General features: G+C 43.6%; 1 protein-coding gene across 1 annotated transcript; it reads left to right on the top strand.

Annotated features, from left to right (window-relative positions):
• Positions 1-3,116: 3,116 nt before the first annotated feature.
• Positions 3,117-16,098, top strand: evpla (envoplakin a). The gene is made up of 22 exons (XM_034543368.1): positions 3,117-3,268; positions 5,935-6,034; positions 6,127-6,281; positions 6,678-6,801; positions 7,059-7,190; positions 7,334-7,375; positions 7,739-7,900; positions 7,984-8,091; positions 8,220-8,315; positions 8,419-8,526; positions 9,187-9,333; positions 9,447-9,598; positions 9,700-9,797; positions 9,964-10,136; positions 10,273-10,448; positions 10,675-10,813; positions 10,920-11,113; positions 11,358-11,508; positions 11,638-11,721; positions 11,948-12,055; positions 12,150-12,242; positions 12,362-16,098. The coding sequence occupies exons 1-22, from the start codon at positions 3,225-3,227 to the stop codon at positions 15,746-15,748; spliced, it is 5,973 nt and encodes a 1,990-aa protein (XP_034399259.1). The 5' UTR covers positions 3,117-3,224; the 3' UTR covers positions 15,749-16,098.
• The last annotated feature ends 698 nt before the right edge of the window (positions 16,099-16,796 follow it).

Below are 16,796 nucleotides of genomic sequence, written 5' to 3'. Positions count from 1 at the left end.
AAAACACTCATACCTCTGTCTCTCGAGGAACACAAACACGTGTTGTGCTTGGATGGACTGACGGCATTTGATGAGGTGAAGATAAATGTTTATACAGATGGGACACGATCTCTAAAGTATTTGATGTATTTTTGTATTAATGTATTCACTATTTTGCTGTTCTAAGATGAAATGGTGAAAGACCTGTCACGAAATTGACACGCATTTCCCTTTGTTAGGCAGACGGGTTCAGGATCAGCATTAAAGCTTTTGTAAGATTGACTTTTTAAACCAGACAACCGTGCTGCAACACTGACACACCCTCACTGTGTTTCCACCTTTGTTTCCTCAATGTTTAAATGCTAAGAATGTTTTTTGTTGCCATGTTAACTACCAACATGAATGTGATGATGTTATTGATCCCTTTTGAATCCCAGCCATCTTTGGCTCTATGGATGAATGGACTGTACTCGTATAGTCTTCTGACCACTTGTCATCATTCACCCATTCCCAGGGGCTACCATGCCAGGTGCCACCTTTCCCTCAGGAGTAACTCGTATTCATACAGCATTCACATTCCGTATAGGCACAGCTACAGCAGCAACTTGAGGTGAAGTGCCTTGCCCAAGGAAACATCAACACGGACACGCGGAGCCGGGGATCGAACCTCTGCTTTCCCACTTTCACAGCGGGTACCGGTCCGCGCAGAAAGAATGAATTATACAAATTATGATTGACTATCTTGGTCGGAAAGATGTTTTATTTATAGTGCGTCTGAGCCTCTTGACGCATGTCACGTGATACGTTACCCCAATGAAATGAAACCCATAAGATACAAAATATGAGTGACTGACGGTGGTCAAAAAAAAACCTGAAGCCCTGCTTCCATTTCCAACATCCTGTCTTTGTGAAGCAGGTTTTCTGCAGTGACAGCGACCACAACTATGTTAAGGAGTAGACTGGACATGAACAACATACTTTGGGTGTCATTGTCTCCCATTACCCCGAGATGGGACCGGCTGACTCCATGGATGTTCAATAGGCTCATTCAAAATGCATGCCGGTTAGATTTGAGTGCGACTTGATCCCGACTTGCTCCGATGTCATGCGCACGTGGTCGACGATAACCTCACGAGATCGACACGGCGGACGTTTTTTAAAGCCAAGCATTCGCAGTTGCTCTGCCCCGGCTGCATGGCCCAGGGCATGATGGGAAACAGCAGGCTGTCATTTAGATTTGACAGCACACATCAAATTCATGTTGGCTCTCGCTCTTGATCAAAAGCTCCAGAAAGTTACTAAATGGACCTTGTGCTAAGACTATCTGCTTCAGTGGCCCAGATCTTGCCCATGAAATATACAATATTTGATAAGAAGCTGTTTTGGGCTGTATTTAGGGCCTGTGTGTGGCTCCACACACATCTCCAAGCCACAGAAAGAGTATCGGTGTTTCCAGACAAGCGGACGCGCCCAGAAAGAGACTCTTTATGACTGGCCAGATCAAAGACATGTGTGCTGTTCCTCACTCCGCTGCAAGAAAAGCTGCCCAGCGGCATTCCTCGCCATGTTTTCCTTTTGTTGATATCCTGCAGAGAGACGCCCTGATCCTGAAGCACTCTAGTGTGTGTGGACGCGACACACTTTGCAATGTATGGAGCCGTCTTTAAAGGTCACTATGGAGCCGTGTGTGACATGTGTTCAGTAATACCGTCATATAATCTATATGACGGTATTAGTAACCTGTCTGTCAGTCATCTTTGTTGACTGTGTACATAGTTTTCACAGGGATGGGTTCACCTGGCAGGGTGAAGATGAGTGTGTCAAAGTCAAAATAAAAAAGAAGACTTTTAACATGTTAAGTCGTAAATCATAATAATAAAAGGCCATAACAATCCAATTAGACCTAAACCTAATTAGATGTTGAATAAGAAAACAAACCAGGATGTATGAAGGTGAACACAAAGCTGACATTAGTGTCAAATTTTCATAGGATACATTGTGTGGAACTGGAGTGAAAAACAGACGCGGTGATGTTGGAACCTTTCCATGAATAAAGAACTGTGTGGTGATGCATGAACATTAAAATGATGCTATATGTTGGAAGGAAGGAAATGAGGGGAAAGGGGAAGAAAGTGATTGCCATTTCTGCATTTGCAGTTGAAAGGAGTGTGCTGTTTGTACATGGAATCTTAATTTAATCAAACTGTTATTTTATTAAAAACAAAACATTAGAAGGCCCATTGATCCCCGAGCTCCTCTGTCGGTTGAGTCCAGGGGATTCTCCCCTTGCACTTTTCTATAAACAATCAATCTATTTTAATGCCTTTTATGCACTCTTGCACCCTATGTACATTAAAAGTATCACAAAAGCAAACAATGTGAATCACTTTATTTTTTCATTGTGAATTAGAAAAGTGAGTCTGAAAATTAAAGCCAATGCCAAAGTGCGTTTCAAATGGCCATCAGGGGGCGACTCCTCTGGTTGTAAATAGAAGTCTGATTGTATAGAATAGAAGTAAAATAGACCTTAAAGTATAGGCTATGATTTAGGGCATGGCTACCTTGTGATTGACAGGTCACCACTGCAGTTTTTTTCATCTAACAACTTTAACCCTTTCACAGTGTGCTTTAATTTTATCATCACTAATTGTCGCATTGTGTTTCCTTAGCTCCACCCTTTCGTGTCACTTCTGGTTGCAAAAAAACAAGATGGCGACGGCCAAAATGCTGAACTCGAGGTTTCAATGCAACAGTCCACAAACCTGGGCAACGTCAACGGTGGCTACATCCACCTTTTATACACAGTCTATGTTGGCGGGCCACCTGGTGAAAGAGATATGACAGGAAATGAGGGGAGAGAGAGAGACTTCAAGAATGCAGCTTTAATGGTAATTGATGGGGCACTGCTCCCTGTAAGAGACCTGAGAGTGTGTCAGGGCCCAGATGAATAGGAAGGGCAGGGCTGAGGACGTGAGGAAGGGAGGGAGCGCAGGGAACTGGTCGGTCCAGTCTTCCTCCGCAAGGTGGATGTCTGGGTGGTGACACACCTGCTAACCTGTCTGGGAGGAGCTGCCAGCGTCAAACCCTGTGGTGACGTAAGTGTGTGTTTGAGAGTGTTTGAGAGGAACCAAAGAGAGAGGAGAGACAAGCGGGAGCCACAGGGTGAGGAAGACAGGGACGAAGAAGTAAGAGAGAGAGCGAGAGAGAGAGATTTCTTTTTTGCCTGACCCCACGCGACCTCCAGGATGTTTAAGAAAAAGGAGAGTAAGGACTCGGGCAAGATAAGCAAGTAAGTTTTTCCCTGAGGACTTTATGAATGTAACGCATGTATGAACGTATGTGTGTGGTGACACTGTATCTCGGCCATGTCACCCCCCGTCCCCTCCTGTTCTTCCCCAGCCCAGAACTGTGTCATGTTTCCTGTGCGTGCTGTTGTCCTCTTTCCCTCTCAGCGTCTGCCTCCTTTTTCATTGAAAGTGTGCTCAAGTAGTTTCTCCACTGAATTTAAGTCCTGCGTTAAGCCAAGGTTAATCCTCAGTGATGGTGAAAGCTCCGCGAGATGTTTCCAGGTGCCTGAGGCCAGGTATACTTTGTACACCTGAGGTGGGACAGTGTGCTTAAAGACAAGAGGGGAACAAATCTCATCAGCTCTTTTCAATCTGCATGGGCCTGCTTTCAACAAATATGAGTCGAGACTTATATTCCAGACGCGTTGTTGTTGGTGATCATATTTCAGTGAGGAAAAACAAATCTCTTTTCCCTGAGAAGTGTGCGTGATGTGGGTGTTTTGGTGTCCGACTGCTTTTTTAAGACGTAGACAAATATGTGTCGGAAGAAGGATTTGAACGTGAAAGATGTGAAATGTCCCTTTCGTGTATTACTGAAAACGTACGGAGACACGGACCGTGAGGAGACAAATGTTCATTCATTGTCATTCGTAAAGTGTCAAAAGAAAGCTGCTGATCTCACTCAATTTCACTCTGTCCTGTACTTCTCTAAGTAATGATGAGAACAGGTTTTATTTGTGTATTCTCAAACACAACGTGATTTATTGACACAAAAGCCTTTGAATCCACTTTTAAACACATCGCATGTGACAAGACCTGCACCAGTTTGTCCGAGAGACACATTCAGCTCCCAAAGTGAGTCACACATTCCCCCTTTTCTGTCCCTGTTTGATGTCACAATACTGACGTGGCTTCACGGGCCGGGGGTGACCAGCTGGTTTCTGCTTCTGCCCTGAAGGAATGTCTGATTGCCCTCCACATGAAGTCTGATTGCCATGTGTGATGAGGGCTGGGCAGTAAGTACTGCTCAGCTGGTTTCTTTCTCTCAGGAGGGCGTTGGTTAACCAACTGTACTTTACGGTGTGACACAGGACGTGTTGCTCCGTCCGTTCAGCCCTGAAGAAGTATCACCAATTAAATCAATAAAGTCATTAATAAATAGGGCTGCGACTAACGATTATTGTCATTATTGAGTCCTATTTCAATGTGTTGTTTCAAATAATTGATTCCTAATTTTGGTCTACGAATTGTCAGCAAATCCATTAAAAAGTTACAGCTAAATCAGGGAGTGTTTTGTGGTCAAAGTTATGTCATCTTCCAACTAACTCAAAAAAATGCAGACCTGCCCTCAAAGATTATGCGGGTTATCCAGTTATCCAGTTATCCTACTCCTAAATCTAATCCACTGTCCCCGCTCGCCATTAATGAATGAAGATGTCAACATCTTACTATATTTTATAACAATACGTCATGTCATACTTTTACTTTATCTTCCACAAACCTTTATCAAGACTATTATTAGGAAATAAATACGTTTTTAATCTCTGAAAGCAAACAAGGTATACAAATAATCAAAGACACCCCAAGAAAGAACAGCTGATATAAACGCATGTATATCATAGTATCACGCTTATTCATTAATCCATGGTCTGCTGACTCATCAGGGTCCTTGTGCTCATTGTCTCTTTCTTTCATTTGTTTATTTGTTTGCTTGCATAGAAAGCAACGTCTCACTGATGAGGTGTGTGTGTGTGAGTATGTGTGTGTGTGTGTGTGTGTGTGCGGCACATACCTGCTGAGTGAGCAGGAATAGGGAGGTCATTGTTCAATCGGCTGCAGAACCAGATCAGCTTGCAGCTCAGTGAGTCAGTGCAGGAAGAGGAACTCTGCATTCTTCTGTCGCTTCATTTAGGAGTGCTGCAAAATTGCATTTAGGCCGTCCCTAATCTACCTTTCATGATATTTTAAGAGACTTTGAGGTAGCTTTGGTATGTGGATCAATTAACCGGCGAGGTCCTTGCCAACATTCTTTGTTACACACCAGCAGTATTTCAAAGGTGCATGAAGTTTTGCGATATGTCGGAGGAGAGATATTTGTGGAGTCTTTTGTGCAGCTGAAACTGATTTTAGAGTGCACATGCTGCATGTTGGAAAGATGTTTCTCAGAGTTAAATGGTATTTACAAAAAATATATATATATAATTTTTTTGTAAGGCCGTTTTAAATGGAGACACTGGACACAACACATTAAATAGAGTAATACATGAATCCCTCAAGTTGCTCTTTAAATGGGATGCAAGTTGATCACTTAATTTGCTGTGAGTGAGACCACAATTAAAAAAGTTTGTAAAGCTCCTCTCATGTCGCCCCTTGTTTAATCTCATTAGACCTCTCACCTGTTTGCAGATGATTTGATTTGATTTGCATCCACTGGAATCCTCATCATGTGTTGTTTTTATTATAATCCTTTACTCCACATCACGCATATACCTCTTGTCTTTATGAATTAATTCAGAATTATAGGTACAGTTCATCCTTCGTTGTCAACGTGCGTGATTGGTCGGGTTAGGTTTGTTCTTGATAAAATGAAATGCTGAGCTCCATCTCGATAACGCGCCGTCTGATCTGTGCTCGTGGCTTCATCTGTGTCCTCCTCCTCCCCCTGCAGGGCCCAGGCCAGCAGCGTGGCCTTGCTGGTCGCCCAGATGCAAAAGAATGCCGACACAGTGGAGAAAGACATCCTCAGCTCCGAGGAGCTGATGGCTGTGGTGAGAACACACACACTGAGCGACGAACGCAAACAAACCACTTTTACCGGCAGCCCTCCCCAAGATAAACAACTGTTGTTTACTTCCACCAGGATGCTGAGAATGACAAGAAAGAGCTGCCCTTTCAGCACCAGACTGAGATAATCCAAAAGCTGGGCGAGGCTGAGGGCCTGCTGCAGGACCTCTTCCTGGATGTCGACAAAGCCAAGAAGTCCCAACATCCACAGGCCAGAGAGATCGAGAGCGAGTGAGTCGATACAACATGCGATCACGACACTGCTGCCCAAAGCACACTGAAGGTTTAAGAGAAGACACTAGAGGTGTTACAGTCAAACTTCCCCAGTTAATTACTTACGTTAGGACAATTACTTTTTGTGTTAAACATTTTCTAAAATGTTGTGTGGAAACATGCGAGTGAGGCATTATCTAACGCAGACTTTTGGGGAATTTAGGAAAAATGTACAAATGCAAATAGACAGAGTGGCAAAATAAACAGCAACAAGTGTATTTTGGATGTTTTCTTTCCACTAAATAGCCCCAAAATCGTATAATTGGTGAGTGAATGATGAAAACATATTTCTGCTCTCAATAAAGAAAAACGTCTTTGTTTCTTTGCATCTCTTCCGCCCTCTGATGACTCCAGCGTCCTCCTCCTCCACGAGCGCTGGTTGAAGGACTGCGTCTTCTACCGAGACATCTTCGAGCAGGTTGACGACGTGTCGCGGATGCCCAGAATCGACTGGGCGCCTGTTTTCAACGAAAAACAAGTGCGTATAATAACACATAAATGATTAGAGGACCCAGGACTGGTGGTAGATTTGATCTTAAAGGGTAACATTGGCAGTACGTTATGTATTTATTATTGTCAACTAATCACATAAAAAGACCCAAACCAACAATGATAATATTAAATAAACCTGTACAGCCTCTAGCTTCCCCATATTGAACATACTAAGTTAAACTGACTACAGAGTGTTATTTGTGTCCACATAACATTAACTGTGTTCGTCCGGTGTGCGCTCAGAAACTGGTGAACGTGGAGGAGTACGGCCCCAGCATGGCAGACTTGGAGAAGCAGGTCGCTGCTCACAACATCCTGCACAAACAGGTCGAGGCCTACAACTCGCAGCTCTGCATCAGCTCGGCGGGCAGCAAGGTCAACATACATGATCATATTCTGGGTGTCTTCCCCACAGCAGCTGATCCAAACCATTTAATGTCTTGTCTTCTTTAATGTCAATGAAAACCGGTTTCCTGCCGCTCATGAGGTACGTTGTTGTCTTGTTTTTGTTTTTTTAGGAATCATATACGGAGCTGAAGAAGCAGTACAACAATCTACTGGTGAGTTGTGTGGTTGTACAAGCAACATTTTTTGTTATATATATATATATATATATATATATATATATATATATATATATATATATATATATATATATATATATATATATATATTTGAGTTTGACTATTAAGACAATGAGTGAACATCTTTTGGATTAAATAATATTTCCCTTTTGACCTTTTCGTGTACATTTATTTGCTATATCATCTATCATATATGAAATATTAAAACAAATGTTTAGCTATTTGCCTCTTCGTCCTCACAGATATGCCATTTGTTAGTAATACATCAAAAATACAGTTTGATTTTGACATGAACATTCATACACAGGTTTCATTGAGCGTTGTTTCTTTTGGTCTCAGGACAACTCCAAGTGGCGTCGCCACTACCTGAACAGCCTGTACGAATACATGCACGGCTGCAACAAGGAGCTGGTCTTCCTGGGAGAAGAGCAAGATAAGATCAAAAAGCAGGACTGGAGTGACCGCATGGTGGACCCCCCTGACGTCCGCAGGCAGTACGAGGTCAGTGAAACATTAACGGCCTCATTTATTATTCTGTGCTTGGATAACCGGACATTTTAATAATCTAATTGTACCTCAATCAGAACTTCAAGAACAACAGCCTGCTGTCCCACGAGAACGAGGTGAACAAACTCCAGGACGAAGGAGAAAGACTCATTGGACTGAAGCACCCAGCCAGTGACACCATACAAGTAGGTCTCATTACCCAGAAGGCACGGCTTTCTAAAGCAAAGGCAACGCTTTGAAGGCCAAAAGTCTTTAAACTGTATCGCCTTTAAACTCATTTGAATGCCACTGACATATTACGTCACACCTTCAGGCTCAGAGAGACGCGGTTCGAAACGAGTGGCAGAAATTCCTCAATCTCTGCATTTGTCAAGAGACACACCTCGACAGTGTGGAGGAATTCAAAAAGGTACATTTGACATTACAATGATCTGCGTTTGTGTGAGAAGGCATTGATGGTGACCCATTCAGGTTTTGTGCACAAGAAATATGTATTTGTGCTATTTTTACAGTACCAAATGGAGACTGAGCAGCTGTCAGAGACGCTGTCCAAACTCAACAAGAGCATGGACCCCAATTCCATGAGCAAGAATAGCACCTCAACAATGATGCAGCTCGAGGTACAGAGCAGCTCTTAGAGACAGAATCAAGGACTGCATGTCCATAACCGTAACAAGTTCAACTTGCACCTCCCTGTGGGAAAGAAATCACACTGTAGCAAACCACTTCTCTTATTGTGAAAGTTATATGAAGAAGTGATAAAGGACACATTGGAAGAATGATCATAATCATAATGTATGTTACTTTGCATATGTGTGTTATTTGTATACCTACCTAACTAACATATGTATGTTGTTTTGCTTTAATTTTCTAATTGGTTTATTTGACAGGAGCCATGAACAACCCAGAAACTAAAATGTTCAAAGATTAAGAAAAAAAAAAGAAAAATGTAATCTGTGGTTCCTTGTCAGATATTAAAAGACAATAGAATAAAACAAATCCAATACACAGCATTACAAATACGCATAAATACTATAGTATCCCATCAATAATTAAACATTAAATTTTTTTATTTCTTATACTTTTTATAAAGGCTCGGGTATTGTTTGCTTTTATTTAGCTGTGAATCTCACATCTTCCCCTCAATTTAAAAGAGGCATCAGAAGTCTGGCTCAGTGGGCTTCTCCCACAGTTCACACTAACAAAAACATTGAAACATGTTGGACACTCTACCAGGAGAAGAGTATTGATGAGATATCTCTCTGTCTTTTCCCCACCAGGCCGAGGAGAAGACCGTACAGAACAGTGAACAGCAGCTGGCCGACCTGAGGAGACGCAGCACGACCATCGCTCCTCTGAAGCTGCGACGCAGCAACCCCAACAGATCCGTCACAGTGGAGGCCCTGTGTGACTGGGAGACAGATAAGGTGGAGCTCCTTAACCGGCCCAAACTGGCAAATATCCACAGCTGAGATGGTTCAATTCAGGCGTTCCCTGTGCTTGTGTTTCCTAATGAACTTTGTTTATTATCACCATCCAGGATTCTCTGCAAAGAGGCGAGAAGTTCACCCTGAGAGCTAAATCAGACGAGAACTGGGCCATAACCTCCACCAATGGGGAAACAAAAACCTTCCCGGGAGTTTGCTTCCAGATCCCTCCACCTGATACAGAGGCCATCGACAAAGTGGACCTGTAAGTAATGCAGGCTTGTATTATGATGCAGCTACAACAAACAATGCAACAATATCAGTCAGTCACACTGTGTCCATTCACTTATGTTTCCAATTCATTAGGTTGGGTGGTGAACTGACAGATATCAAGAAGAGAAGAACTGCTCTGTTGGCATCGCTGAAGAATCACAAATCTGAGGTGTCAAGGTCCCAAAAATCAGGTCATTATCTATCCGTTAAATACTTAAATATCCTCATTATGAGGCATTGTTGCTTCTTTAAACCATGATAATGATTTAACAACAGTTGCACAAATAGTTGCAGATTTTTATCTCAAGGCCACCATCAGACAAGGCCACTAATTAACGTGCCTGTTTCCTCATTCAGCCCCGGTGTCTTCTGCCCCGCTGGACCCCAAAGTGAATGTCCTCTCTCAGCAGCTGGACAAGCTGGACAGTGACCTGGCCAGAGCTGAGGAGAGCATGCTGAGCCGCCTACGAGCCCCGCTGAGCCGCACCGACCCGACCGGAGATCTGGCCAAGAGAATGAGGGAACAGGAGGTGAGAGGACTGAAGTCACAGACAACTCGTGTTATTCATTTAATCCTTATTCACTTCTCTGGATGACTTCCTATCTGATTTGTAATAACTTCCCTGCAGTGCGCGTATCTAAAGTATCTACATTTGTCCCTGATAGGAAGCTGCCAGGGTTCTGAAGGACCTGGAGCAGCAGAAGCAGGCGGCTCAGGCTGACCTGCAACCATTACTGTCCACAGATTCCAGCAATACCTCCTCTGCACTGCCTCTCAAGCTAAGCGATGCCAACAACAAGCACAACAGCATTGCAGCACTTGCTGACCTCTACACCAACAAGTAAGTGTATGTTTTGATTTGGAAGTTTCTCGTATGCAGATACACGGGGAAATGGATTTGTATTTTGTCTCCAATAAAGATCTGGGTTTAAAAACGGAAAGTTGAAACCTTTCCCTCAATAAATGCAATAAAGAATCTTTTCTTTCTTCTTTTTGTCGAGCTGTGCCACTGTAGCAGATAATCTCACTCGGCCTACACTCATCAATGCTTTTATCCTTTTTTTCAGAGCTAATGCTTCTCTCAAACTGGAGAATCAGATTAAGAAGGTGGACGGCCTCGTCTCTGGGTTTGAGAAAAATCTGAGTGACGATGGTCCAATCCCTGAAGTGCCAAATGCAATCAAAGCCCGCATTGAGGACATTCGGGTGAGGAACTCTTACCTCGACCACATAAAAGGCTGTTCTCTTTCTCATAGGTTCAACTTAGAGTTGACCGATTTATAAATTGCGTGTCTCCTTTTGTCGTATTTAGTACCAGCAGAAGGCTGTGACGGCGGCTCAGGACGACATGAGGAAGCTAAGCCAGGATCTGGAGGACACGGAGCAGCTGTGCAGCTCTCTGCAGCAGGGCTACCAGGAGTACTGCCCTGACATCCGGCGCCAGGGGACAGAGGTCAAGCAGTTGCAGACCCGTTACACCAACGCAAACAACCAGCTGAAGGAGAGGTGAGAACCAGACTCTGTTGCGTCGATGTACATCAGTGTGTGTGTGTGTTGGTAGTTCCATCAGCTGTTCCCCAAACACGGACTACATACAGAAAGCAGATACATTGATATCACCAAGATAACTATACTTTAGATACAAATATGTTTTAAGGAAAAGGCACAACATTATTTGAATTAGAAAGCACTACACAGCAGAGCCTTTATAAAGTCAATAATTGTATGTCATACTGATGAATTATCTCAGAGAAAACATCTTACAAGAAGCTGCATCCAAGAACCAAGACTTTCAGAGTACGTCCCAATCCCTGAAGTCCTTCCTGGACAACCTGCCGCAAAACACCATAAACTACAATGATGATCTGTCTCAGGTGGCTGCCGGGCAGAGCTCCCAAGAGGTACGGCACTGATTTATTGACACATGTTTCCCATTCTCTCCATGCAAATCCGTAAACTCAGCTGTAAGTAAAGGATGTATGATATAAATAACTCACAGTGATCAACATATGTTACACCTTTCACCACAGAGGGTGGTAGATGACCTGAAGAGGAAGGGAGATGACATAGACAGAGTGACTGACCTGTCTCAAGACCTGCAGAGTCTCCTCAATGTAAGACTCAAATGGATTGTAACACAATGCTGTAAAATATTAGTAAGGTACTGAATTGGTGATAGTAAAACAAACATATCACAATTGTCAGTGATGACATAATTGTATTAACTTTCTAATTCATGGTCTTTCAATAAAAATGCAAATAGACCACTACTGGGAAAACAAGCGTACTTGACTTTGTGCCTGAGAATGACTCTAAACCTGTATCTTCACTTCTGTGCAGGATTACGATCTCAACGTTGACAAATACAACAGTGCACTAGAGGATGCTGGAGCCACTGTTGCTCAGAAACCTGCGATGATGACACTGAATGATGCTATTCAGAAAGAGGTAACATTTAAACTCGTTAAATGAATGTACATTTGTTACGTTCATTAGAAGATCGAGGCGGCTGATGCTTAGCTGCGTCTCTTGTTTATTGCAGGAAAAAGGTCTGGTCAACCGTTACGCTGAAGCAACAGCTGAAAACACCCAACGCCAAAAACAGATGGGTTTGGCAAAGAATCTAATTTTACAAGTATGAAAGCAGGTCACCTTTTCAGTACAAATCATGTTTTCTATTAAACTACTTAAAGTTACATCGCAAATCACTTGACAACGTATTGCCATCCAATTAATTAGTTTTTCTTGCTGCAGAATGAAGAGAAAGTCCAACTGGTGGCACATCAGCAAGTGCAGCTTGAGAGCCAGCAAAAGGGCGCTTTTGAAATGGACAGTCTGTTGAAAGAGCTGGACGACGAGAAGGAGAGGAAAGCTCATACCGAGGCAGACCTGAGAACTTTTAAAGAGAGGATGATGTCACTGAAGAGTCGCAGAGGAGTGGAGCGTGTTGAGGAGAAAGAAGTACTGCAGTTCTACCGCGACCCCAAAATGGAAAACGATTTAACTGATCTGCAGAGAACACTGCATGAAGAGTCCATTAGGCGTAGCACCACCCACACTGAGGTCGAGGTGTTCAACAAGAAAATTATTATCCTGGAGGAAACAGTCAAAAACGCGCCACCCAAACTGTTGACCAGGGAGGTGACAGAGTTTGAGAGAGATCCTCAGCTGGACGTAGAGGCGGCTAAGGTGAGGGACGAGATAGCGAAGATGAGAGATGAAGTTCGATTGAGAGATGGGGAACACATTCAGATGAAGACAGAAGTCACAATTCTCCAGAATAAGAGACCAACTATCAAAGAGAGGGTGGTAAAGAAGGAAGTGCTGAAAGTGGAACAGGACCCGCAGATGTTGAGAGCGGTGCGGACATTTGAGACGGAAATTTCAGACGAGAGCAACAAGATCAAGCTCATTAATGATGAAATCTTCCAGACGAGGAGCCAGATTAACGCTCTTGAGAGACTGATTCCTAACATTAAACCGAAGGTCATCACGAAGGAAGTGAAAAAGATTGAGCAAGACCCTGAGCTCATCACTGAATCTAAGAGGATTCGAACAAACTTGGAGGAAGAGAGGGTTGAAAACGACTCCTTGTCCAAGCTGGTGATGGACCTACACAGTCGCCACAGAGAAGTTCAAGACTGGAGGCCAAAGGTTGAGGTGAAGGAAATCGTCAATGAGATCTACCGGATAGACCCCAACACAGAGGTGGACATAATGCGCCACAGGAAAGAGATACAAGACTACAACAAGCAGTGCTTTGATCTGGAGAGGGACATCACCAAGATAACCACTGAAGTGAATATCCTACGCTCTGAGAAGCCCAAGGTGGAGATGAAGGAAGTTATCCAAGAGGTGGTTAAGGAGGAAAGGAGCCCTGAAAATGAGAGAGAGATTCACCGGCTGAATGATCAGGTGAACCATTTACACACCATGTACAACTCACTCCAGGACCAGGTGAAAGTGAATAGGCAAGAAAGAGATGAATGGAAGACTGAGAAATCCAAAATCGAGACCAAAGTCCTCACCAGAGAGGTCATCAAGTACGAACCTGATCCTCTGGTGGAGAAAGAAGCTGACCGCTTGAGAAGAGATGTGCGGGAGGAGGCACAGCTGCGGCGCAACACTGAAGAGATGGTGTTTGATCTTCAAAACAAATACATCCTGTTGGAGAGGCAGAAGCCTGAGGAGAAAGTGGTTGTTCAGGAGGTTTTGCGTTTACAGAAGGACCCAAGGCAGCAGATTGAGCATGATAAGCTCGGCAGGAACCTGGATCAAGAAGTCCAGACCCGCCGTCAGCTAAATCTAGAGTTGCAGCAGCTAAGAACAACGGTGGACGACAAAGAGAGGACCATCAGGCAGAGTGATGAGCACCAAAAGAGGAGTCAAGCCGAGTTTGAACTAAAAGAGATCCGTCTGCGCATCAGACAGCTGGAAAATGCCCCACCTCCTGTTGAAGAAAGTATTATTGTCGAGGAGGTACTGAAGGTTGAAAGAGACCCAAAATTGGAGAGGATGACAGCAGGCCTTCGGTCAGACATGGACAAGGAAACCAGCAGTATGCTGCGTATCCAGAGAGACATCCGTAACATCACCCTAAAGATTGAGATCCTGCAGAGGGAGAAGTCTAGTGAGAAGACGGTGTACAAAGAGGTTGTCCGTGTTGAGAAAGACCAGGCCGTCGAAGCCGAGAGGGATGGCCTGAGGGAACAGGTGTCTCAGCACAAATTTACCAGACAGGACATGGAAGTTCAAATCAAACGTCTCAATGATAAAATCAACTTTCTGACGGGCAACAAATCTAGCACTTCAAGAGAGGAGAGTACCTTGAATTTGAACAAAGACACCTTACAGAGGGAGCGGGACAACCTCACCCGGGAACTCAGGACACTCGAGGCCTCGAGACATGACATCAGCCTGTCTTTCAAGCAGCAGAGCAAGCTGATGAGCGAGAGAACACAGATGAGCAGGCAGAGGAGCGAGATGATGGGGTCTGACACTCACCGCCTGGAGAGGGAGATCCTGGACGAAAAAGACAAGATCCATCAGCGAGACAGCAGAATCCGCGAGCTTCTGCTGAACGTGCAGAAAGAGGAACATGCAGAGACAAGGACCAAAGAGACCAATGTCTCCACCAAAATCACCATTCTGGATCCAGATACAGGCAAAGATATGTCCCCGTACGATGCCTACATGCAGGGCCTGATTGATCGCCAACAGTACGTTCATCTGCAGGAGCTCGAGTGTGACTGGGAGGAGATTACTTCCCTGGGACCCGATGGGGAGACATCTGTACTGCAGGATCGCAAGAGTGGAAAGCAGTACTCCATCAAAGATGCCCTGAGGGAGGGCCGGCTGACAGAGTATGATCTACAACAGTACAAAACAGGCAAGATTCCCATCTCAGAGTTTGCCTTGCTGGTTGCAGGTGACAATAAGAAGCAATCCAAGTCCAACTCAAACCAAAACTCCACCAGCAATACACTGAACTCAGCATTCTCAGCCATCTCCAGTGACAAAGAAATCTTCCCAGTTGCTGGAATAATGGATACAAGCACTGCCACCTGCTATACAATACGCAACGCCACCATGCGTAACATGATCGACCCGATCACCGCCCAAAAGCTTCTGGAGGCTCAGGCATCAACAGGTGGGATCATTGACATCAGCAACAATCAGAGGTACACAGTGAACAAGGCAGCAATCAAAGGCCTCATTGAGGATAGTCAACTGCAGAGGCTACTCAATGCACAAAAGGCCTTCACTGGTGTTGAAGACCCCATGACCAGAGAGCTTTTGTCTGTTGGAGAAGCTGTTCAGAAAGGCTGGATGCCAAAGGACACTGCCATGCACTACTTGGAGGCTCAGCACCTGACGGGTGGGCTGGTCAATCCCAAAACCGGCCGCAGGGTGAGCATCTTTGACGCCATCGGGGCCAAAATGATCGACAGCACGATGATAAGGGAGCTGCAGGCCGAGTCGACCTATATCAAGAGTATTGTAGACCCCAACACAAAGGAGAAGATCAGCTACAAACAAGCTCTGGATCGCTGCAAGAAAGACCCGGTGTCAGGCTTACCAATGCTGCCTGCCCCCTCCAAAGAGTCTGGTTACAACTCGACTAGATATGCAAGATTCTAGATATGTTTACAACGTAGTTCGAGTTATCTGGTCTGTGGAGTCATGAGGTAAAAATATTGATTATGGTAAATCCGTACATTAATTACAAGGTACATTTTGACTCATGAAAGAAAACGTTCTGCCTAGCCAAAGTGATTGCTGCTGTGTTGCATTTGTTTACCAAACATGTCTGATGTGGGCAGATGTTTTTTTCATTTAATTTAAAAACATATAATATAAATGTGGTTTATCTTTGATTTTATTGTTGTATTAGGGACACTGGGACAAGGTGCAATGCTTTTTACAAAAAATGATTTCATTCTGTATTACTCATGGGCTATTTTTGACACTTGACTTTAAACTCAATCTTGTTTGATACTTTATGAAGTAGCACATATCAATAAATGTAAATTATAATGGTTAAAGAGAATGGACTCCCTCACTTTCCCAGCTGCGTCTTTTTCAATAAAACACCCCAGCTTCTCAACATTTACTTTCAAGAATGGAATATCAGATTCAATCTTATTTTAAGAAACCAGTAAAAATATAAAATCGGTGTGACTTTTACAACAGCTTCACACATTATGCACCTGTGAAGGATCACGTGTGTGTCAGGAGTAAGAGGGTGTCCTTCCTGGCATCAAATGACAAACAATGGGCATCCACTCAATAGGTGTACATGAATGAGCATGTTGGTTGCAAATATAACCCACGAAACCATACATACATATATATATATATATATATATATATATATATATACATATATATATATATATATATATATTTTAAAATAACAGCATAATTAATCAACAATCTACATTTTTCCTGGTTGGTGGACCAGTCAATTAATAGACAGACAATTTAAGCTCTCGTCCGCATTAAGGACCTAATCCTTGATGAGGGCTCACAAGTCAAAAGCTTGGGATCCGTGGCTGTGGACTTCAGCCCAGGACCTGTACAGCTCTCGAATTAGACCGTGCAAGGCTCACTGTTCATTTTTAATTCAAACATGTGTTCAGAGCTGTAAATACAGAATATTGACTATGCGTGCATTAGAATGCTTTAT

The sequence above is a fragment of the Cyclopterus lumpus genome, chromosome 1, assembly GCF_009769545.1.
Source record: "Cyclopterus lumpus isolate fCycLum1 chromosome 1, fCycLum1.pri, whole genome shotgun sequence".
NCBI lineage: Eukaryota > Metazoa > Chordata > Actinopteri > Perciformes > Cyclopteridae > Cyclopterus > Cyclopterus lumpus.
This window is presented reverse-complemented; position numbering and strand designations above follow the sequence as displayed.